This window comes from Rhodofomes roseus, assembly GCF_022264815.1.
Source record: "Rhodofomes roseus strain CIRM-BRFM 1785 chromosome Unknown C8Q71scaffold_1, whole genome shotgun sequence".
NCBI lineage: Eukaryota > Fungi > Basidiomycota > Agaricomycetes > Polyporales > Fomitopsidaceae > Rhodofomes > Rhodofomes roseus.
The window spans coordinates 1,636,490-1,659,133 of record NW_025952957.1 but is presented as its reverse complement, the minus strand read 5'-3'; the positions used below and the strand labels follow the sequence as shown (position 1 = coordinate 1,659,133).

General features: G+C 54.3%; 8 protein-coding genes across 8 annotated transcripts; 4 read left to right on the top strand and 4 right to left on the bottom strand.

The window, feature by feature from the left end:
- Positions 1-19: 19 nt before the first annotated feature.
- C8Q71DRAFT_731260 (DEAD-domain-containing protein) lies at positions 20-1,873 on the bottom strand. The gene is made up of 9 exons (XM_047922162.1): positions 1,816-1,873; positions 1,657-1,753; positions 907-1,604; positions 736-851; positions 601-684; positions 478-547; positions 383-422; positions 305-327; positions 20-251 (listed from the first exon to the last, which is right to left on the bottom strand). Exons 1-9 carry the CDS (start codon positions 1,840-1,842, stop codon positions 216-218), a joined length of 1,191 nt encoding a protein of 396 aa, XP_047784891.1. The 5' UTR covers positions 1,843-1,873; the 3' UTR covers positions 20-215.
- A 67-nt stretch (positions 1,874-1,940) lies between these two features.
- C8Q71DRAFT_28967 (RNA splicing factor PRP9) lies at positions 1,941-3,983 on the top strand. Its single transcript, XM_047917577.1, has 7 exons — positions 1,941-2,406; positions 2,459-2,660; positions 2,715-2,914; positions 2,967-3,492; positions 3,544-3,568; positions 3,620-3,710; positions 3,763-3,983. Exons 1-7 carry the CDS (start codon positions 2,010-2,012, stop codon positions 3,894-3,896), a joined length of 1,575 nt encoding a protein of 524 aa, XP_047784890.1. The 5' UTR covers positions 1,941-2,009; the 3' UTR covers positions 3,897-3,983.
- Positions 3,890-8,475, bottom strand: C8Q71DRAFT_28915 (DNase I-like protein). Its single transcript, XM_047917574.1, has 22 exons — positions 8,038-8,475; positions 7,502-7,980; positions 7,272-7,451; positions 7,154-7,220; positions 6,791-7,085; positions 6,620-6,736; positions 6,353-6,567; positions 6,211-6,302; positions 6,083-6,159; positions 5,967-6,033; positions 5,860-5,905; positions 5,792-5,801; positions 5,654-5,734; positions 5,517-5,601; positions 5,384-5,464; positions 5,137-5,327; positions 4,981-5,089; positions 4,789-4,927; positions 4,655-4,735; positions 4,446-4,601; positions 4,346-4,390; positions 3,890-4,295 (listed from the first exon to the last, which is right to left on the bottom strand). Exons 1-22 carry the CDS (start codon positions 8,264-8,266, stop codon positions 4,066-4,068), a joined length of 3,072 nt encoding a protein of 1,023 aa, XP_047784889.1. The 5' UTR covers positions 8,267-8,475; the 3' UTR covers positions 3,890-4,065.
- A 258-nt stretch (positions 8,476-8,733) lies between these two features.
- On the bottom strand, positions 8,734-10,306 carry C8Q71DRAFT_819663 (DUF396-domain-containing protein). The gene is made up of 5 exons (XM_047926155.1): positions 10,134-10,306; positions 10,038-10,084; positions 9,903-9,982; positions 9,470-9,848; positions 8,734-9,421 (listed from the first exon to the last, which is right to left on the bottom strand). Exons 1-5 carry the CDS (start codon positions 10,157-10,159, stop codon positions 8,943-8,945), a joined length of 1,011 nt encoding a protein of 336 aa, XP_047784888.1. The 5' UTR covers positions 10,160-10,306; the 3' UTR covers positions 8,734-8,942.
- Positions 10,293-11,601, top strand: C8Q71DRAFT_28852 (vacuolar assembly protein DID2). Its single transcript, XM_047917565.1, has 6 exons — positions 10,293-10,469; positions 10,531-10,562; positions 10,611-10,630; positions 10,684-10,761; positions 10,815-11,030; positions 11,091-11,601. The coding sequence occupies exons 2-6, from the start codon at positions 10,547-10,549 to the stop codon at positions 11,370-11,372; spliced, it is 612 nt and encodes a 203-aa protein (XP_047784887.1). The 5' UTR covers positions 10,293-10,469; positions 10,531-10,546; the 3' UTR covers positions 11,373-11,601.
- Positions 11,602-11,830: 229 nt separating this feature from the next.
- On the bottom strand, positions 11,831-13,234 carry C8Q71DRAFT_697140 (uncharacterized protein; the record flags this gene model as incomplete). Its single annotated transcript, XM_047919949.1, has 2 exons — positions 11,831-11,988; positions 12,046-13,234. The coding sequence occupies 2 exons, from the start codon at positions 13,232-13,234 to the stop codon at positions 11,831-11,833; spliced, it is 1,347 nt and encodes a 448-aa protein (XP_047784886.1).
- A 3,320-nt stretch (positions 13,235-16,554) lies between these two features.
- Positions 16,555-18,713, top strand: C8Q71DRAFT_28802 (homoserine acetyltransferase). The gene is made up of 5 exons (XM_047917559.1): positions 16,555-17,530; positions 17,587-17,667; positions 17,729-17,898; positions 17,959-18,389; positions 18,442-18,713. Exons 1-5 carry the CDS (start codon positions 16,684-16,686, stop codon positions 18,488-18,490), a joined length of 1,578 nt encoding a protein of 525 aa, XP_047784885.1. The 5' UTR covers positions 16,555-16,683; the 3' UTR covers positions 18,491-18,713.
- A 1,792-nt stretch (positions 18,714-20,505) lies between these two features.
- C8Q71DRAFT_793674 (aldehyde dehydrogenase) lies at positions 20,506-22,604 on the top strand (the record flags this gene model as incomplete). Its single annotated transcript, XM_047925492.1, has 12 exons — positions 20,506-20,546; positions 20,603-20,644; positions 20,695-20,925; positions 20,978-21,089; positions 21,141-21,279; positions 21,333-21,427; positions 21,480-21,560; positions 21,618-21,807; positions 21,860-22,116; positions 22,178-22,338; positions 22,390-22,448; positions 22,498-22,604. 12 exons carry the CDS (start codon positions 20,506-20,508, stop codon positions 22,602-22,604), a joined length of 1,515 nt encoding a protein of 504 aa, XP_047784884.1.
- Positions 22,605-22,644: the final 40 nt, after the last annotated feature.

Here is a 22,644-nt window from a genome sequence, read left to right as displayed (position 1 = left end):
AGCCCACCGCGTGGCACATCACTCATCTGTGACGTCCCTCACGTGGCCACCGTCACACCTACTCGGGCGTCTCCAACAAGACAAGCAGCGGAAGACTGTCACTCCATCCTGCAGCGCAAGTACAATACAATAATGATGCCAGACTCAGAAAACAGCGTTCGTAGAAGGAAGCCCTAGCAGAACATATAACTACAGCACAAGGTAACGACGAGCTCTTAGATGAGCTCCGCAGCATTCACCGGCATTTCGTCCTGGGGCGAAGCCGTGAGTACGTGCGTCTTGCATACAAGGGGGCTGTACTTACTATCTGTGTACCATAGTATTGTTCTGCGCGCAAGCAGCGTCAGTCATAAGTAGCGGGGAACACACACGTAGGACTTACCAATGTCACGCAAGATGCGGACATCGTCCACTGTGACGAACTACAAGGCACCCACAGTCAGTGCTTCTCTCTGAACAACTATCATCGGTACTCACATTGATGGCAACACCCTTCCTGCCGAACCGACCAGAGCGACCAATACGGTGAATGTAGTTTTCGCGGTTTCTGCCGTCGCAGTCAGTACAGAATCTCAATCTCACTAGCACGCGTATACGTACGCAGGGAGATCATAGTTTATGACGAGCGATACTTGTTGCACGTCAATACCGCGAGCCCAGACATCCGTCGTAATGAGAACGCGTCTATGGACTCGGTCAGCGCCCATCGAAGCCTACAATGGCAAAAATACTCACGATGTCCCACTGCGGAATTCCGCCATGATGGCGTCGCGTTCCTTCTGCACCATCTCGCCGTGCATTGAGGAGACGGTGAAGTTGGCTGCGCGCATCTTCTCCGTCAGCCAGTCAACCTTGATGGCGCTCAGCCAATAGACAACACAGCAGACTGCATAGCCGACGACCTACCTTCCGCCTTGTGTTGCAGAATATGACTGCTTGCGTGATTGTCAATGTGTCGTAGAGGTCGCAGAGTGTGTCAAATTTCCAATCCTCCTTCTCCACGGCGACGAAGAACTGCTTGATACCCTCCAGCGTCAACTCGTCACGCTTGACAAGGATGCGAACGGGATCGGTCATGAACTTCGTCGTCATTTCCAAGACGTCGTATGGCAGCGTTGCACTCAGGAGCACGACCTGAGTTGCGGGAGGGAGGTATCGGTAAACGTCGTAGATCTGGTCCTTGAACCCCTTGTTCAGAAGCTCATCCGCCTCATCCAGCACCAGCATCTTGATGTTGCGAGTCCGTAGACTGCGGCGCCGGATCATATCAAACACACGCCCGGGCGTGCCAGATACTACGTGCTGTCCATACTCCAGTTTCCGGATGTCCTCTCCGATGGACGTCCCTCCGATACACGCGTGGCATTGGACGTTCATGTAATCGCCCAAAGCGAGGACGACGGATTGAATCTGCGTTGCAAGCTCGCGTGTAGGACTGAGGACAAGTGCCTGCGTTTCGCGGACGGTCACGTCGATCGACTGGAGGATGGAGATAGAAAATGTCGCGGTCTTTCCGGTTCCGGACTGAGCCTGCGCAATGACATCGCGTCCTTGGGTGATAGGCAGAATTGCACGCTGCTGAATGGCTGATGGCTTTTCGAAGTCTTCGTTGGCGTCAGAATGGTAACAGTAAGTGACAGCAGTTTCAACACTCACTATAGGCGTAGATGCCACGCAACAGGTCCTCCTTAAGACCGAGGTCGTCGAAGGTCGACACGACCGAGACTGCTTCCGACGACTCGAAGATGAGTTTCTAGGCACACCAAATACGTGCTTGAGTCAAACGCATACAAATGGCATAGCATGAAGACACACCTCGTCCCCGGAGTTGATTCCAGCCATTTTGAGGGATGTATGGAGTTGAGCGTTCTGGTGAAGACGAAGTAGATCGGACTTCGAATATCTGCTCTCCCATGACAGACGCTCGCGTAAGCGCTAGCCGTCTCTTCATTGCAGCCACCGACCACCGATTTGGACCACCACCTCGCGCGAGCTCCCCCTACCCGGCCATGGATTCAATCATCGAGGTTCAGCGACACACGCACGAGGAAGTTGAGCGGTTTGAGCGGGCCTTGTACACTATCCTCTCCAAACCGCAGCCGACGCACGAGTCGCGGTTGCAAGTCGAGCATAAGGCGTCCCAGCTGCTCGACCGACTATCCTCCCGGCTGGTCACTCTGAAGGACCTGTACGAGGATCAGGACACGAGGAAGGCAGAGATCAACTCTCTTTCTGCGCCTCCGCAACAGCAAAGTGACTTATCCGCGTTCTACGCACGGTTAGGCCGAATACAAGAGCACCATGCCAAGTATCCCGACGCCATCATAGCTGGGTTTGACCCGGAGTTGACCGCATTTCTTGAGGAAGAGCAGAGAGGAGATGATGAGGAGTACGAGGAAGACGATCGTGCGTTACTTGTCTTCATGCTTTGCCATTTGACTCAACCTTGGGGGATTAGCTGTTGCCCTTCTGTTCTCGGGTGAAGAGGCTTACGGCAAATACCTTGACCTGTATGCTAATCATACCACTTATAACAATCTCAAGAACATCGGCAAGCGTCTGGGCTACTTGCAGTACTTGGATACCCTCCTTGCCGCTCAGTCTGAGCCTGTTCACTCTGAGCTACCGACAGATTGTCGCTTGACTCGCGACTACGAACTGTGAGTATTTGTAACGCACTGTACGCCTCGCCTTTTACCGACACGTTACTCCAGTTATATCAAGGCGCTGCACACGTACCTTATGTCCTTCACAAAACGCGCACAACCTCTGGTCGTCGTGGAGTCTCAACAGAAGGAGGCTGAGGCTCAATTCACGTCGAAGTGGGATGCTGGTGAGATCTCTGGCTGGGAAGAGGAAAAGTCAAACAAGTCCGCAGCAAATGGTACTGGCGAGGGCATTTGGTGTGCAGCTTGTAAGTGTGTCTTTCATTTGCTGCGAGCAAATCTCACGGAGTGTATATGTAGGTCAGAAGATGTACTCAAAGCAGACTGTGTACGACGCTCACTTGACGTCAAAGAAGCATATCAAGGCAACACAAAAGCAAGCGAGTTCGTTAGAGCAGCCTCCCGCGAATCCGAACGGCCCGACTCAGCCAGCTCATGAGCAAACCGGACACGAGGCGTCTCAGGCCAATGCGAAGTCTAAGCATCGTAATGCCGCATTAATCACCCATCTCTGCACTCAGTTGCTGAGTTCGCTCGCATCTGTGCTCAATGACACGAAGTCCAACGTGGAGCGCCGGTTCTCTCTAACCGCGCGTGAACGAGAGCAGGAGCTTCTCGAACAGTCCAAGCCTCCGCCCCCTGCGGCTGCACCCGCGAATGGTGAAGCCGGCGGAGAAGAGGAAGAAGAGGAAGAACGGATCTACAACCCTCTCAAGCTCCCACTAGGGTGGGATGGCAAACCGATCCCGTATTGGCTCTACAAGCTTCACGGGTTGGGGGTCGAGTATCGATGTGAGATCTGCTCGGATCACGTATACATGGGAAGGTCAGTTGTTCCGTGTCGGACATGCACACCATGCTGATTGTGCTCTCTCAGAAAAAACTTCGATCGTCACTTCCAAGTGAGTCATGGCTGTGCATCAGTTGGGGACATGATTCTTACAGATCAATAGGAATCACGACACGCTTTTGGCATGCGTGCACTCGGTCTGCCCAATACAAAGCACTTCCACGAGATCACTCGGATCGAAGACGCCCTCGCCCGTAGGTCATTGCTTGTATGCGCCGCCGTGACGATCTAATGGATCGGTCACAGTTGCTGAGAAGTTGAAGCAGGAAGGCCGACATGAGATCTTCGAGCAGGAGACCATGGAGGAGCTGGAAGACGAGGAGGGCAATGTCTACAACCGCAAGACGTACGAGGATTTGAAGAAGCAAGGATTGATTTAGCAACTGCTATCATACATCCGCCACCGTCCTCTTCTACAGCCTGTATTATACATAGCATTCTTGTCATGGCTTGCTTCGTAACGTCATACAAACGCGTGCCTACCCTCTTCTGATACATTCCGGCCTAATGATGCAACAAATGTGATCACGATGCGCTTCCCTAGGTATACTACATGTCATCTTTTGGAGTGCTTCTCGCACTACGGAGTGGTGGTGGCGGGGGTGGCCTTCGGCGTGCTTGCTCTGGTGCCAAGGGGCTTTGCAGCGCATGGTACAGCTCTTCCTCGGATGACGAGGGAGAGGAAGACAAGGGCGAGTTGTCTGGAGAGTCAAACGGGTTCGTGCTCTTGCGAGACGATCTCTGCGGACTTGTCGGCACGAAGATGCCGTTTGGGTGTTCTACGTGTTTCATCAGTATACTGGGTCACCCGCCGAAATATAGGACGTACCGGGGTCATCCCACCACGCTGCGTCATCTGTACTCGGTGCAGGTACTGCGCAAGAAGGGTCATCATTGAACATTGACACATAGAAATAGAAGACACTCACACTTGTCTGTGTCGTCTCCGAAGGTCATTTCAGCGAGCTTCTCGTCGAGCTTTTCCCCAGGACCGCTGGCAGTGACGCTTTCGAGCAACAGACGAGATAGCGCATCACGTCTAGCGTGGTCGATGATCCTAATTTCCGCGCGGAAGAGAGCGAATACTGTTCATCGCATAAGCAATATCCTGAGGACTAAATCATGGCAAGAATCGCACCTGGACGGTGATCCGAACTCTTCAACTCCGCTCGGGAGTAGGAAGACAGATCAAGGGAGGTTCCTTTGAAGAGTACACGATCTGGGGGTCGTCAGGCATTAATTATGACTCCACTTCGAAGAAGAGAAACCGACCTGTCCACGCAGGGATACGCATCTTTTCCCCCGTGTCATAGTTGTCTGTGCCGACGTCGTATTTGTACGTGGGACGGAACAATATGGGGCCTTCCTGGTACCCTCTGTACGCTGCACCGTCGTCCATAGCTTGCTTGAGCTGTTGTATGTCTTAGCCATGACTCAATTTCTGTCATTCTCCATGTAGCCCACCTGATCAGCAGCCAGTAAGGCGTCATAGTCGTTTGACGCAGCGAGGGACCTGGCGTGCTCATTCTCAAGGTCTATGCGATAGTTCGTGTCCGCTAGCCAGATGACATTGCTAGAGATAATGTCAGGAGCAGCACCGTCGAGGTGGATCAGACATACTCGTGGCTATCGATGTTCTTGCCTTTGAGGAAATGCAGACCGTTGGTAATGGTACGATAGTCGGCATTACGTTCGTCCACATTCGTATGACCAGCGGCAAGATGGGCGGTGATGAAGCAGAAGCTGGTGTCGCAATATTCAAGCCGAATACCCACGGCTCCTTTGTTACCAGACATCCCTCTGAGACCAGTCTGCAAATCCAGTTCATCGTGAGAGACAAGATTCACGCCGCACAAGGTGAACGGACCTTATGCGATGCGGCCTCGACATTGCGTATGGCAGATGTGAGCTCGGATCTCACAAAGACGAGCAGCGCCGTGCCAACCAACTGAGGCGTAGATCATGAACAAAGGGCCCACAAAATTTGAAAAATAACCCACCTGATGACCACGTAGCAATATGTACTCGCCCTTACTCTCGGACCTCTTGTTGAACGTGTCTAGGATTTTCGCCTCCCAGGCCCGCCTGCGAGCAGTTCGTCGAATGCCCAACATGAAACTGATGGAGGGCCACCTACCGGCGTTCGGGGTCGGCCTGCACGATTTGCTGGGCAGTCAAGGGGACTATCTCCTGGAAGCCAATAACGATAATGTCCGGGCTACGAATGGCCATCAGACCATCTCATCTTACGGACCGGACGGGGAAGAGAACGCACTCCGAGGTATCTAGAGATGAGAGAGAAAGATGAGGGCATAGTAGATCGCTGTTACTTTAAAAACTTACAATGACGAGGGAAGAGCCATGGGAGCAAGGACTCGGACGACGGCGGCTGTAATCACGAGGCAGTATTGAGCACCGCAGAGACTGGCTATCCGACCATTTGTACGAACCCGGCCATTGAGATTCCACGTTCCAGCGAATATGGTGCACGATTTGGTTGTCGAGTACTCAGGCAGCCTGGGCTACATCAGTTATGGTCGCATTGAAAGGTCAAGGTAATCCACACCTCGCTTCCAGGGCACGGCGCACCGAGTCATGGATAGGATCATAGATGGTCACCTTTTTCTGGGTGCTGAGGTTTCCCTGGTCCGCAAGTTCTCAGATGATTGTCATATTCTGAAGACGGTGACTCACGACGAGCATGTCAATCGCAATCTGTTTACCCTTGTCTTGGAAGTTGTTGATGTACGCCCGGGACACACTTTTCGTGGCGTCGGATAGCACACCTATTCCTGACCGTTAGAGAATGGCAGAGATTTCAGGTCGTTAGCCTTACCAGCTAGTGTTCGTTTCCCGCTGCGAGTGAAACTGGTGTTCAATGCACCAGTCCCAGCGTAGATACGAGATAGAGCATCTCCATTCTCAGCCCACAACTCCCTATGATGCGACCAGAGAGCCGTGGATTGAACCCACTCTTTTCGAATCAACATCAGGTATTGTTCCAGGGTTGTGCGAGACAAGATATCCTGTACGAAGTTTGTTCGATCCAAGCTGTCCCCAAATCAATAGCTGCAGCGTCATAACCCAGAAGGGGAGTACGTACCAGTCAAGACAGTTAGTTCTGAAGACCCCACGTTGTTCCGTTATGAGCTCGTCAGTGGAAGCGTCAGTCATGCAGAAGCCAAATTTATCGATGTGGTCGGCAATGTTCTCTAAGCGCCTAAAATCGAACGGTGAGACCTAGACGCGAACAGGCATTCAACAACGACCGCGCCTTATCTCTCTGAACACACTCTCGTGACCACCAATCTTGACCGCGTTGTGAAAGTCGAAGTGCGTGATTCCGACCGTGTCCCCCATTGCTGTCCGAGCCGATTGAAGGTGTCTCGCGTACGCCGCGGTCAGGATTGCTTCGTTCTCTTTGCTGCCCAGCAGGTTGATCGCATGCATCGACCCAAACTCTTCTATCAGCTGCATCAAGTGACGATCGAATGCCGGTTGGGAGGCCTGTGGTCGGGTTATTTGGATTTTGTGGCCGAATGTCTGGAGTCCCTGTTGTTCCCAGAATACTGCAAGTGGACGGCGCGACAAACATGCGAGTGTAAATGCGGTGTATTGAGTATAGTGAGAGACATACATGGTACGCTCCCTCGTACTTGTACGTAACTACAGCAATGCTGGTCGGTGCTGAAAATGGTCTCTGTCTGTGCAAGCGGCTCAGCAAATTGTCACTCATATGCCAGAGAACTGCATACCTCCACGAAGTTCGCCACGTTACCATCATCATCGACACCTCTAGTGTTGAATCGAGTCCCAGACCGCTTCCAGCCCAAGCGGGAGATCAAGGCTAAGGTTGCGATGGTCGGTGCGCCACTGGTCGGAGGGGCGGGCAGAGCCAGATTATATACACCCACGTAGCCTTGAATGGCGAGAGCCTGTGGTGCGTTTGTTACTTTTGTGCTCGTGTATGCGTGGGCTGACCTACTATAAAACGTGTTCGGTCCAGTTCGTCTCGTTCTTGTGGATCTAGCCGCTCTCTGAAGTCTAACAGACTCTGGACGATGTACTCGTTCCATAGGAATCGTTCATCATAGAGTCCCGCGTCCGTCACTCCTCCCGATTCAGCTCGACGAGCTAGGCGCAGCGGCAGACGGGACGTGATATCCCAATGTTCTTCATTGGCATAGTAGAATGTGCCTGTAGAGAGGATCTTGGTTATAGGTGCGCACGGATGTTCGAATACGGGATTCGGTGTCGTGTTTGTATATGAGTCACCGAGTGGACTGTCCGACTGGTCGTCATAGCCTGACCTCATACCGACGTCGGTCGAGAGGCCATCCCATGCGGAGGAATTGAGGCTATAGAAGCCAACGTCGTGTATTTGAGCGACAGATTCTTCAGTGCGCGCAGATGGGCGTGTCTTGCCCACAGAGGTCGCAGACGTGATCATGACCGCGAATATCTCTGTTGGGACAACGGGTCAGCTCTGGGATTGAGCCGCAAAAACATGTATCGGCGCACCGTTCGACACAGATATGAGCCCGAGGCACCCTTTAATCGCCCTGCCCGAGGCAAGCCTAACGGTGGTAGACAAATCGACCTCATCCTTGGGAAGAAATTGGACCACGGCCTGAGATGAGCTGCCTTCGGTTGCACGGAAAACCAGTGCTCTGCTAGGTCGACCTGGCTCATCCTGTGCGTCCGTGACCAGATAGAGGGTACGCGGACTTTCTCTCAGGTGGAGGCGCATCTTGTCTGTGGCAATGCCGTCTTTGGGTGCTCAAGGCCGCCGTTGCGCTGTTACAGTGCGAGTGCTTGACAAACGCATGTATACCCTTGAAGCTGCGTTGCGAGAGCTGCCACAGAAGTGCAGTCGCTCAGAAAGTAAGTGGCGAGGAGGATGGGGGAATGTGTCGTTCAGAAGAGACATCTATTATTGACCGTGAGCCGGCGGCACACATCGCGGAGCAGTGGCGAGTATGTAATCTGTGGAGCGCTTACCTACGGGGGGTCGCGTCTGGCGCCGACATCTCGACGCCAGCACTCAACGGTACTGCCCGTCCTCGGACTCAACAAGGCACGAAGGAGAGTAACCCGCAGGGACCCACAAGGGGAAATGGGGCTCGGGAGGAACGGTCTTAGCGTTCGGTAGTGATCTATTAGTGCCTGCATGTACCTCGGCGTATGGGCTTTAAACTCGGTGAATCAAAAAAAAAAAAAAAAAAAAAAAAGAGTATGTAATCTGAGATTTGCAGGTTAGGCAGTCAGTACGACCTAAGTCCTAGTAGCGCTAGAACTCGAGAGGCCGATCTGAGCTCGCCAAGTACATACGACAGCGCTAGGTAAACTACAGTAGAACTCCCAAGTCGATCCCTATAGCAGTAGCAAGTGTCCAGAGCTACATGCGCCGAGTCCATCCACATATATCATATTGTACCAGAATCGTAAGAACTAGTGTTTCTCCTCATCTCCAGGCGTCCTTCATTAGAAGGCCTCCCCGAGGTAGCTGGCCTCCTTGGCGGTATACCTAGGTTCAGCGGAGATATCCGAATATTTGAATGGTCGACCTCGTTCGCGGATGCAAATGTTGAGGTCTCGGAAGCGCCACTCTCGCTCGAAACCCTCCGTCCCGGCGAGAGCAAGGGTGGAGGCAAATTGTTCATCGAGGGCACACGCTTCAGATGTGTGGTAGGTGCCTGGAGCGGCGAGGGGGACACCGGGCGAGGCGTCATGTTAGGGGATCTGGGCGCGATCAGACCCTCGGATGTGTCGCGGCGAGTTGGTCGAGGACGCACGCGTGGCATCGTATCGTATAGACTCCTGAACAGAGAGCCGCGAGGACGCGTTGAGATTGGTGTGAATGCCTTGTTGGCATCCGTGGGAGTGTTGGGCACACTGCTATGCCCTGTTGCGTCAATCAGCAACAGCAGAGCAGGGTTGCTCGACGACATACCCGTGTTTGTAGGGAGAGCATTGTCATTCGCGCTCAAGCTCAGGAATAGGAAGACTGGAATGAACCAGACACATATTCCAAAGAAGGTCGCGATATCGCCAAAGTTTGGTACTCGTGGAGTGTTTCGGGGCTGCCCGTATGGACGACGAGCAGCGTGCCTCGCCTCCTGCGAAATGTGGGAAAAGTAGAAGAACCACGTAAAGTGATTACAGATCACCATAACGCAGGACAGAATGAAACTGAATGACGACAAGGAGATCGATGGCCAGCTAGGAGTGAAGTTCTGCAGATAGACTATCTGGCAAGCGATTGAGAACGCCGTGTGCTTGAGCGGCAGAGAGTCGGTGAAGTACAAGAGACAATGGAGAAGTATATTAAACTGCGGACATTAGTCTATACGTGACATGCCATGCCAACGTCGTACAGTACTCACGTAGATGGCCCTTTCTCCTATTACCTTGGCTATGCGTGAATGCTCCTCGATCAACTCTGAGAGCCAGAGAAGACCGCTGGCTGTTCATGACGGTTCAGTGTCTCATTCTCACTTGATGTACTCTGAGAAACGCACCAAGTGACAAGGTTACGAAGATGAATGCTGCGGCACCACCTACATAGCTGAGAGGGATGTGAGCATGTGATGGAGTGGGCAATCGCGTGCACTAACCTGAGACTGTGGAGTACAGAGAACATCTCCAGCTCGCAGGCGCAATTGAAGTATCTTCCCCTGTTCTCGTCAAGGTGGTTTTGAGGTGGATGATCAGTTGGAGGGCCTAGTAGCGAATCCGAAGTACAGAGGGTGTCAGCTGGCTATAAACGCTTGTGTCTGCCACGGTGACGAAGTGGCGAAACGCGTCCCGAAGTGTGTCACGTGGAGCGTTCTGTGCATCTTTATTGGCTGCGGCGACGCGCGGGGCACCGCACCCAGTGGCGACCCAGGGGAGGCTCGTACATCCATCTCAAGATCGCCCAGCGAAGGACGACACACTATCAACTTTCCGAGGTATGTTTATACATGTACGTGCTCAGTCATGATGCGGCCACTGACAAGTTATGGCCCGCAGGCACAGCCGTATCAGCATGAGCAACCTTGAAAGTGAGTGTGGAGTTGCGAGGACGCGAACCACATCCTGATCATGCTTAGAGACACTCTTCCAGCTGAAGGTGTGTGGTGGACGAACAGTCAGTCAATGTAACATGCTTAAATACCGTCGCAGTTCACGGCTAAGACACTCAATCGACAAGCCAAGAAGGCGCAGAAGGATGAGAAGACGGAGAAGACTCGCCTGAAGAAGGTGAATCGACCTGCATGATCACGTCAATGTTCTATCTTGACCTCCAGCTGCAGGCACTACAACAAGGCAACAACGAGGGCGCTCGCATCTACGCTGCTAATGCCATCCGCAAGAAGAATGAATCCTTGAACCTGCTCAGACTCTCCAGCCGAATAGATGCTGTAGCAAGCCGTGTCGAGACTGCGGTGACCATGCGCCAAGTCACTGGGAACATGACGTCCGTTGTGAAGGGAATGGACAAGGCCATGGAGAGCATGAACCTCGAGAGAGTACGACTTACTCAGTGCACCAGCTTTATTCCCGCTGACCCCACCTGCGTGGTTTCGTAGATTTCCCTCGTCATGGACAAATTCGAATCGCAATTCGCAGACCTGGACGTGCAGACCTCATACATGGAGGAAACTATGTCCAACACGACGGCTGTATCCATGCCACAGGATGAAGTGGAAGCTCTGATGAAGCAGACAGCTGAGGAGGCAGATATCGAACTCCAGCACGACCTCGCATCGAAAGATCTCGCACCAGCCGCCGAGATTAAGGACAAGGAGGTGATTGGAGAGGAGGACGACCAGCTCGCCGCCAGGCTCCGCGCTCTGAGGCCGGCGACATGATAACACTGCAGGGTACACGCCCAGCGTGCCTTGGTTGATACTGGTGCTGTATTGTATGAGATGTAACGATATTCCGAAGGGTAGATAGCATACGGCAACATTGCAAACAGGCATGACTCGTGAGGTCCCAGGGAGACGTGAAGAAGGCGTGTATTATATGACCTATTGTTGGAGTGAGTGTCGATGAGCGGTCGTCAAATGGTATCAAATGGAGGCGAACGAAATAGAACACAAAACAAGTATGCAATCTACGAAGTACAGAACCTACGTAAATGAGAGCAGAGCAGATCATATCGAGTAGCAGCATATCGAGCAGACCGAACGCATCGCGGATGCGAGCATGAACGGGAACGATCGGAGTGTGTCAGCAGGAAACAATGTGGTAGAACAACAAGGAGGGTGAGGAGTGTGGGCACGCATGAGATGAAAGGAAGACACGACAACGTGGTATGCACCATTCACCGGATCTCCTGCACAACGCGATTGAGCTTGTGCAAGAGAACTTGCTTTCTCCGCGAGTCCAACCCGGGGGCCGAGTCGAGCAGCCGTTGTACGTGATTCATCAGACCAAAGGGGCCGTCCAGCGGTATTGCGCGTGCATCATATCGATGTACGTCTGAATGGAAGAGTACCAGGTCAGCATGACACAAATCATAGACACGAGGAGACGTACATGTCTTGAACGTTGAATACGCTGCATCTCCCAACACCTCGCGGAAAACGTCCGCCACTTCGGCACCAGACTGGCCTGCGCCGAACCTGTCTCTCTCGTCTGAGGTAGCTGCTCTCCATCTCGCCCCGGCTCTCGCAGCCAAGTCTGGTGTAACACGACCAGCGGCCGTCCGCGACAACGCGTCCTCCCGCACTTTCGTCGGCGCCCACGACAAACCGAGGTTCAGGTCGAGCGAGCGACCCTTACCCACATTCCGTGCTTGCCGTGACTTGGACAACGGTGACGGCGGCATCGGAGACGCAGTACCTGAGGATGCAATGGATCGTTTGCGCTCGTCGCTGTCCGCAGGAGACCCGGGAATAGTCGGTACGGCCGGTTCAAACTTGAACGCGGGATGCGCCGCGCGAGCTATCCGCTTGCCCGCATTCTTGCCCCAGGACGAGTTCAACGCTGACGAGTTGCCGGAGTGGGTCGAGGAGATTGGTGATCCTGGATCCGTCTCCGAGCCGTGGTGTGCCTTGGATCCGGAACTGCGAGGGATGACCAACGGCTGCCCCCGGGATGTCGCTGCAGAGCTACCCGTGGTGCGACGCGCCAGGTTATGCGTGTCGATGTCAAGGGCTGGCTTTGGTCGTGCTTTAGGTAGCGAAGAAGACAATGGAGTATGACGATCCTGTCGACCGTCGTCCAAAGTAACCCTACGAGCAGGACCTCGGGTGCTCGAACTCCGTTGCAATGCGTGCGGGGGTGCGATTGTCCTGCCATTGACATTTGCTGACGGCAATGGCTTGGATTGGCCAGCAGAGACAGGACGCTCGAAGTCAAAGCTGCCGTGCTTGATGCGTTTCGCCTTGATGTTGGCCTGGACGCTGCTGGGAACTACGCTTGTCGCCCCGTCCCTGGCCCTGCTACCACGACTGGTGCCGCTTCCACTAGCAACTCTCTCCATGGACAACGCACCAAGAGGGCGGCTTCCTTTCTCGAGCTCTCGAGTGGGCGAATGTACCTTTCTTGGGTTTGGGTTCGTGATGCGCTCTTTCCCCTTCTCGCTCTCTGTTCGGCCTGGCAGATGCCTGGTCTCCTTCTCATCAAACTGCTCCCATTCCTCCAACCGTTCCCTCTCTTTCCCCTTTCCCCTCGATGAAGTGGTCGGAACCAGTCCACACAGAGGCGAGCATCTTCCCCTCATCAGAGCTTCCGAGTCCACGTCGTCCTGGACTTCCTTGTACTGGCCATTGTGGCGAGGAGACGCGCTCATACAACGTGCTTGGGATGGGGGTGAAACGGGCCTGTTGTTGTCCAGCAGAACATCGCCTTTCACGGGTCGCTTGGGCTCATCCTGCGTCCTCGGGTAGCCGCTGGCAGAGCTAGGCCGGGACAAAACACCGCGACCTTTCTTGCCGCCCGACTGAGGTCCTGGGGTCGTCGATCGTGACTTCGATTTGTGGGAGTCGCCGAACGAGCCCATGAGCGGGCTCGAGAGCGTCAACCCGAATAGGTTCATCTTCTTGCCCTTGCGCGACGAGTTGTGGGAAGTCTGCTCCAGGATAACTACCTCCGTCCGGATGTCCACCGGACCTGCGGTCTGTGCGCTTGACGAGTGTGCACCAAGCGCCTTCGGCGACCTCTTAGGTTTCGTGGCGGGAGACATGGGTCGCGACGGCGACCTAGTAGCGGGTCTCGAGCCAGAAGAGGGCGCAGCAGCAGCATAACCGCCATCAGGATCCAAGCTCGAGTGTCGCTTATGCTTGCTTGTGGCGGGGCCTTCCGTCGGCATTGGGTCATGGGTCATGGCGGCATCGAGAGAGCGCGAACGTCTTTTCCTGGAGCGAGAACGAGATCGGCTCAGAAAGTTCACAATCTATCGATGGTTCCGGAGAGAGCATGGCACCGTAGGGCCGAATGCATGTAAGTTTGAGAACTACCCAGAGTCTCTGCGAACACGCACCCTGGCACCAAGTGTCCTACCTTGTCTCTCTTCGTGTTGGGGCGATAACTCCATGGGCTCGACGTCGACGCCTAGCTGTTGTAGCCTGAGGTTCCTGGCGTAATTCGGATACACAAACTTCGGATGCTCGGTCTCTTCTGTCTATTCGGGATTAAACGCCCATTACCGCAGTACGTCAGACACATTCACGGTGTACGACACCCGGACTCTCGCACCTCAACCGACGAGATACGTTCGAGACGCTGTAGCTTGCCAGTAGAACAGAGAAATGCGCGAAACTAATATGTGCAAAGGCGAGAGAGGGAAAGGGAGGTCCAACACGTGTTAGGCACGTCCCCGAACGTATGAGAGTTCGGTGCGAAGCACTCACGTCCTGGGATATCCTCACACGGGCAGCGTCAATCAAACCTAGGCTGCTCCTCCGTTCATGTTTAAGCGTTCTGGAGGCGGCACGAGCTATATGCGAGCGGGAGTCGAGGGGGGATGTTGACGGCGTGGATGGGGGAAGGGACGAGTCGCACGAGCCTGAGTGCACGTCGGACAATTCCTCCGGAACATTGATGGGCATTGTGGCGATCTTGATTCGACATGAAATATTGTAGAGGGTTCAGTAAAAGCACAGAAAAACAGTGGTAGGGAGCTGGACTGGAATGAGCTGATAGATGCGGGCAGGGTATTAGGGCGATGAACGCAGGCTGCCTGAGACGTTCAACAGCCCTGATCAGTAAGCGTGCGAAGAACGTCCGCAAAGGGATATCAACACGTGTTTATGATCAGCACAGCGGATGACAATATTGACTGTGGCACGAACTTGTCGGTCGTTCGCAGTATGAATCCAACTGGGACCTATGCTACACCCTGTTGCATCGCTGTTGCCGTGCCTTCTGTGTCGTCACAACATTTATGACAGCAGTCGGTAGGCTTTGCGTCACATCTTATGCCAGCATTGCTGTCGTCGATCTACTGGCACTGCAATCCCCGCGTTGTATTAACTGTACGGACGTACGATCTCAATTGTCCGCAAGACATTCATGTCAGCTTCGGCCCCTAGCTGATCGGCCTGCTCACGATACGCGTGCGCTGGTACCTGCCACAATCAATGCTGAGCTCAGGGGATTCTGATACCGAGATTCTCAACTGAAATTAACTACCCACTCGGAACAAGCAGGATTGGTCGTGCATAGCGAACTGACCGGTACCGTCAAGTCGAGCTTCTGGCGTACTAGTACGTGTCACGTTTGCTTCATGAGTATGATCGAGAAAAAGACTGACATGTTGCGAAGGGACCGGTCAGGCACACCTATGTCCATCCCTAAACCCTGATGTTAGAACATGACCATGTGAGTGCGAATTTTATGTTCGCACATCTGTGCATGCATCGGTGCTTCAAGTTCATACACGCGCTGGGGTGGCCGGCGACTCCCTTCACATCCGATCATTGAGTCTGCTACCTAGCTAGCATGGCAATGGCATGATGGCATTATCGTCGGCGGGGCCGTGGGCGGTCGCACTAGTGATGTATGTTCACCGCAAGTTTAGAAGGCATTTACAAGGATGGCGCGCGTTCCGTATACTAGCCCACGTACGTAGAGAGGTTCTAGCGTCGGACCCCCGTATCTCTCGGATATGTGCTCGTGATTTCCTTACCAGGGCCATGCGGAAAGAGGTCACTGAATGCGCAAGTCGGCACACTTGCTAATCTCTATCTAGCCACGACAGGGTCTATCAGCCGGGTTTTAGGAGGACGAACCAGCCCCATGATGTAGAGTTGGAAGTTGGTCAGAGGACCATCGCCGCTTGTTCGTGGACAGTCGTGTTTTCTGTGCCTTTGGTGACCTCAGAATTTCTTGCGTTCTCAGGGTCACCACGCTATTTTGAGTCACTTCCACTTCGTGGCAGTAATATCGCACTGATACCTTGACCAGCCAATCCTCGGTATCTTCAGCAAGTCCCGAGGCGGCTCACCAATGCGCTCCGTTGCATTACATGCTCTCCCAAGGCGGCCGTTACTTGAGGTTCACATCGTAAAGTCAAGACCGGTCGAGAGCGGTCGGGCCGATGCCACGGTGAGTGGTCTATATGTAGTTCCAGACGTCAGTAAACGGCCTGATTATCTCTAGTCAAGTGCATAGCCAACTTGGAATTTGAAGCTAGGAACGCACTGACGGGTATGTATGGCGTTGTGCGCTTCCGCTTTCAGACGGTTGTCGTATATCCGTTGAGGCCGTGGGAGCGGGAAGGAGCGGCGTTAATCGTACGGAGCCTTCTCAATAGAGTTGCAGTGGACGGAGGCCGTTGCATCTCTCCCGAAAATTTCGAAGTTGCATCCGTCCGTCGCACGAGTGATGCTGGTAGTCGAAGGTTGGGGAGCGAGTCCCGATGCGCGACAGCGGTACGCGCGTCCGTGGCGTGTAAGTATGTGCACACGTGACCGTGCGCGGTTGCGTGCTTGCGAATTCTTTCGCCATCGCCGGGCATGGCGCGCCAGGTTCCTTCGCCGTCCCGAGCTTACCACACAAATGGAGACCCACCGATTACTTACCGCGGGAGGGCCTTGGCCTTATATTTGTCTCCACCCTCCATCCGCGTGGTTGACTCTGCCAGATTCGCTCCTCGACTTCCGCCCCACCATCTAACTTTGTCCTCCCGTTCGTGCATCTTCCCCAGCTCGTCCCGGATTTGCGTCGGACATGCCTGGAGTGACTTCCCACCTCTCGAAGGTCGGACCCAGACGGTTTAGGCTGCCTCATGCCCCAGCCCGGAGGCCCGCCATCCGCTCACCGGCAAATGAAGCCTCAATCGCGTCTACCTCAAAACCTCGAGACCGTCCCAAGTTTCCCTGCGTTGAGGCGCACGCGGCTCGAGAGTCACGCCTTCGCTCCTCGCGACAGTCGTCAAATCTTGCGACTTCTTCGCCATCCACATCTCGCGCCTTACCTCCAAGCGCGGAGCCAGAGCCGCCGTACGAGCGGCCAAATCCACGGTCCTACAAGACTTACAACCACTCAAAACCCCTCCCCTTAACCTACGCTCCGGCATTACCTGAGTTTGACATCGCGTACGAGACTTGGGGCACTCTGTCTCCGGCGAAGGACAACGTCATTCTCCTGCACACAGGCCTGTCCGCGTCGTCACATGCTGCCTCTACGGACCTCAACCCATCCGAAGGGTGGTGGGAGAAGTTCATCGGCCCTGGTCGTGCCCTCGATACGAACCAATTTTTCATCATTTGTACAAACGTCCTCGGCGGCTGCTATGGCTCGACCGGCCCTTCGTCAATCGACCCCACGACAGGTCAGCGGTACGCGACGCGTTTCCCGATCCTCTCTATCTTCGACATGGTCCGGGCGCAATTCTGCCTCCTCGACCACCTCGGGATTCATCAATTGTATGCAAGCGTCGGATGCTCGATGGGCGCAATGCAAAGCCTTGCTGCAGGCTGGCTGCACCCCGAACGCGTCGGCAAGGTGGTGAGCATTAGTGGGACCACGCGCAGCAGCCCTGGCGCAATCGCTATGCGTTTCGCGCAACGTAGTGGTGCGTCAACAATGGTTGAAACACCGACTCAATCGCACATACTGATCTTCTCGAAGTGCTGATGGCAGACCCCAATTGGAACAACGGTTTCTATTATGACGGTTTGCCGCCGCACACTGGCATGAAGCTCGCCCGGCGTGAGTTAGGTTCCGTGAGGTGTCGTCGGACGAGTGTGGCTGACACCCGGTCTGAACACAGAAATTGCCACTATCACTTACCGGTCAGGTCCTGAATGGGATCAGAGATTTGGGCGTAGGCTGCGACCCGCACCGCAGTCCGCACTATCCACGGGCGCGGAGGACTCGGGTTCTCCACGCGTACCAGCGCTCTGCCCTGACTTCTTGATAGAAACATATCTTGACTATCAGGTACGTATTGCGGCGCTTTGGTAACCCCATAAAGTCTTGACGGTCCTCGACTATTCCCAGGGCGAATCATTCTGTCTCAAGTACGACGCCAATTCGCTCATTTATATTTCCAAGGCAATGGATGTCTTCGATTTGACAAGCTCTGCGCTCGCCGAGCTGAGGCTGACACCTCCGCCACCACGTTCGGCACCTCCGCCGCTCCCACCATCCCTGGTTTCGCAACCTTCTTCGCCTGCACATCAGCATTACCACTGGCTCACGTCACATTCGAAGTCGCATCCACCACCACCAAACCCGCCGGCTCACTTACCGGAGCTGGCAGAGGGACTGCGGCCTTTGGCTAACACGCCAACGCTCATACTCGGCGTGCAGAGCGACATCCTGTTCCCCGTCGAGCAGCAGCGGGAGGTAGCGGATGCTCTGCGTATGACAGGGAACAATATGGTGAGCTACTATGAGCTCGGTGGCGTGTGGGGCCATGATACATTCCTGTGAGTGCTTTGTGGTATCGAACGTCTTGCAATGTGTTGAACCAGCCCATAGGCTCGACGTACAAAACGTCGGAGGCGCTATTCGAGGCTTCCTGTCATGACCACGCCGTTGTCATTTCCCTACGTCACTCATCGCATTCAGTAGCAGCACGAGATTCATACAGTATGTATGCCAATCATACCAATGCAACCAGTTGGGTACAGTCTAGCAATACGTACCCTCATTAACGAACCGCACGCCGAATTTGCACCTATATGACCTCGAGTGCAAGTACCAACAATGCATGGCTGAGATTCATACTATAGCTACATTGGCACGCGTGTTTTCTTCGCCTGCGGTCAGCGGAAGGTCAGCGAGGCGCAATAGGACCCCCCGCAGCGCCCATAGATCTCAGATACCGGTGCGGCCATAAACGGTCCCCGAAATTCGCCAACGTCCGATGCCCATGCGGACATGAAGGGCTCTGCGGACGCCCCAGGTTGCATCGCTATGCGGCCATACAGGCCATCGTGCTCGCACGTCAGATCGACGTGCGGACATATGGTGACCCGTTGGCCGACGTCAACCGGCGACCTGTCCCGGCAAACGAACTTCCTGTGTGGGCTCTGTGCTCTTGCGCTCCCCCGAAATGCTCAAGTTAATGCCTAGAGTTGGCCGGCGTGCGGCGCATCAGTCTTCCGCACTCGTATGCCTCGATCCTCCATTGGTAAGTGGGGTACACTTTCGAGCCATACTGATTCGCATCCAACCCCATTATAGATGGCAGAAATGCAACTACGAGCGTATACGTGTCTAAAAAGCCTCGAAGATGGCCTACCAATAGGCAGGCCTCGCTATCCCGGCGAGTGCTTTCCCCACGTTTCCGCATCTGCCCACTAAACGTACAGTACTTGCATAGGCCCCTTGAAAGTCACTGCACTGTACCGCTGTGGCCGCCATGATGCCCGCGGGGTTCACCCCTCTCTGTGTACCCGGAGCGAGGGAGATCGCTATTGAGTGATAATATACGGCGTAGTAGGGCATGTGTGCGCGCATTTCATTCTAAGCGTGCGTGTCCGTTGAATCTGCATGCTGTAACAACAGAGAGCTGAAATTCTGACTGTTCCGGGTTTGCTTACGAGGCGCTCAAATCTGTCAACGCCCATACGACCGCGGTTCATCGAACTTCACGCACCTCTTGCCGACGGTGGTAGCATGTCGATCTTGCAACCTCCCGGCAATCCACGCCGCGAATCTACTCCGTCAGCCACTATGTACTACCGTCTTGGAGCCTGCCGTCACGGGGTCACGCTCTCGTGACGGGCAACAGCTCACCTTGTGAGTTCGTCGAGCTCCGCGATGTGGTACCTACATGAAGGCCCTCGTCGCCAAGAAACTGCTGTGAAGGGTCTCTGCAGGCTCCTGAGGCTGGAACGGAACGCAAGCATGGGGCCGATTGCAGATATTGTCTGTTCTCTGGGGGATTCAAGCCCAGATCGGGACAGTTCGCGGATTCGGCAAATTCAGATGAAGGGAATGTCCATCGCTAGTTCTTTCTTGTACCCGCTATCGTTTCAAGCACACAGAGGGCGATTGAATTTTTTTTACGAGATTTTAGCGATTTTTTGTATGTTACATCGGCCATGCGGACGTTTTTGAGCCGATTTTGGCAGCTCCGAGACCGGTGCGGACACAGCAGGGTCAAAATCGTGCGGACATTTTGGCCTGGATCTCGGCCATTTTGTATCTGACATGTGTGCGACTTGCTGGGGGTCCTGGCGCAATCGACGATAGGGTAGCGCCGGTGTTGAGTTCGGCCCGATGCATCTCAGAAGCGGTCCGCTCGACTCTCGACCAACCCTCGACAGCCGGGCCGACTCTGTACGCGCACTCGACACATTGACTCGTCCTCCGAGTCCTCTGAGTCCCTCTTGAGCTTGACGAATCCTAGCACAGTGCCTTCTGTCTAGCATGAGGCTTCCGCGCGGCAAAGCTAGATTGGTGAGCACCTCCCTCAAGAGTGACAATGTCTGCGAGCTCACTGGCTACCGTTTACAATAGCCGCACGCTGAGGCGCAAAGCGTACTCAATCCTTCTTTGAGCCGCACTCGTTATGGACCATTTGCGACGCACACAATGGATAGACTCGCAGACCCAGATTCCAGCGGTCGCAAGGAGTGAGCACTCTTACAATGGCAGGCGTGCGCTTCTCACACCGGTAGCACGCGTGTAGGCACGTCGTGAAGAATCCTGCGACTGGTGAAGACGTTGCAACGTACGTTGTACATTTTGTGCTCAACTTATATGCCTACGGTTGATTTGCAGAGTTGTCATGGCGAATGTGGAGGACGCACAGACCACGATATACGACGCACATCAGAATTTCAGGTCTGGCATATGGTCCAAGGCACCAGCGCTCGAGCGTGCTACAGTGCTTTCCAACCTCGCTGGTATTCTTTCAATGCGCATGGACGAATTCGCGTATCTGGAGTCCATGCAAACTGGGAGACCAATCAGGGAAATGAAGGCACAACTCAGTCGTCTTCCAGAGTGGCTGTTAGTTCCGCCTTCCGTCATCGCATTGCAGTCCTATGTGACCGACTTTTAGTGAATACTTCGCAGCAGCAATCAGGACACATCAAGGGTTCATCGCACCGACTCAAGGCCAGCTACTCAACTACGTGCAGCGTGTCCCCCTTGGTGTGGTAGCGCAAGTAACGGTGAGTGTTATCATGCATGAGCTTTGTGCCAGCCTAACCAGCCGTGTGTAGCCCTTCAACCACCCGCTTCTCATCGCGATCAAGAAGCTCGCGCCAGCTCTGGCAGCTGGGAACACCGTGATCGTGAAACCTAGCGAAGCAGCGCCGCTGTCGATACTGCAGTTCGCGGAGCTGTCCGTGATAGCTGGCGGTAAGTGCCCATTCTCTATTCATAGGCCTTGTCGACAACGTTCGCTATTCCAGTCCCTCCCGGAGTCTTGAGCGTGCTGCCGGGTTATGGACGAACCATTGTCCCCGAGCTTGCGTCACACCCGCTTGTAAGGAAGGTTGATATAACGGTGAGTCGTTGCCGAGTTCAACCTGGGAGCGTTAGTTGACTTTTCACGATAGGCAGGCACAAAGACAGGCCGCGTTGTTGGCAAGCTTGTTGGTGCCAATCTAGCGGGGTACACGGCCGAACTAGGCGGAAAGGTGTGCAGACCATCACTCGTGACGAACCAAGCATCCCTGTTAAACACCACTGTGCAGGCGCCTATTGTTGTCTTCAAAGACGCAGACATCCAGGCTGCAGTCGCAGGTGCCGCATTCGCTTGCTTCATAGCTTCTGGTCAGACCTGCGTGTCGGGAACGCGTCTAATCATTCATAATGATATCTATGATGAGTTCATGGAACAGTTCTTGAAGAAGGTAGAGAGCATAACCGCCAGAATGGGCAATCGTACGTACTCCGGCTACTACCTATTGCGGATGAATTGACACATGGGATGTAGCATTGAATGAGAAGACAATGATGGGAACTGTCATCAACCACGGCCAGATCGAACGCATCGAACGCCTGCTACAGCGTCCGTACATTGGGAACATTCTGGCCGGCGGCCGGAGACTCACAGGGATATCCCCCCTCGACGGGCACGACTTCTCTAAAGGCAGCTTCTTCCCACCGACTGTCGTCTCAGACGTGCAACTCGAGGATGACCTCTGGCAAGAAGAGATCTTCGGTCCAGTCGTGGTAGTCAAGCGCTTCTTCGTGAGCACGCTGTCGCTTTTTCAGCCCCGCTACCGGTGGACTTGACGCGTCTGTGGTTCAGGACGAGTCAGAAGGTGTCGAACTCGCGAACGCATGCAAGTATGGCCTTGGCGCAGGCATCTGGACCAACGACCTTTCCCGAGCTCACCGCGTAGCGGCTGAGATTGAGGCAGGCCTGGTGTGGGTCAATACCCACCATCGGAATGACCCTAGTTCGCCCTGGTGAGTCGGATCGACATCGATGTGTTTTCGTGATCTGATGAACTCGAGTAGGGGAGGCATGAAGCAGAGCGGCATCGGCAGGGAGAACGGTCTGGAGGCCCTGGATGCTTGTGCGTCATCTTGTATGACGATGGTTCCAAAGCTAATATCCCTTGTCAGACTCGCAAAGCAAATCGACGATAGTCAACATTGCGTCTTCAGAGGAGACTCGAGCGGCGATTGACTGGTTTGCGGAAGACGATGCACTGGAGAAGCGTTATGGCTGATGGCCGTATGTCCCTACCTATCCCAGTCTCAGGCTGGAGC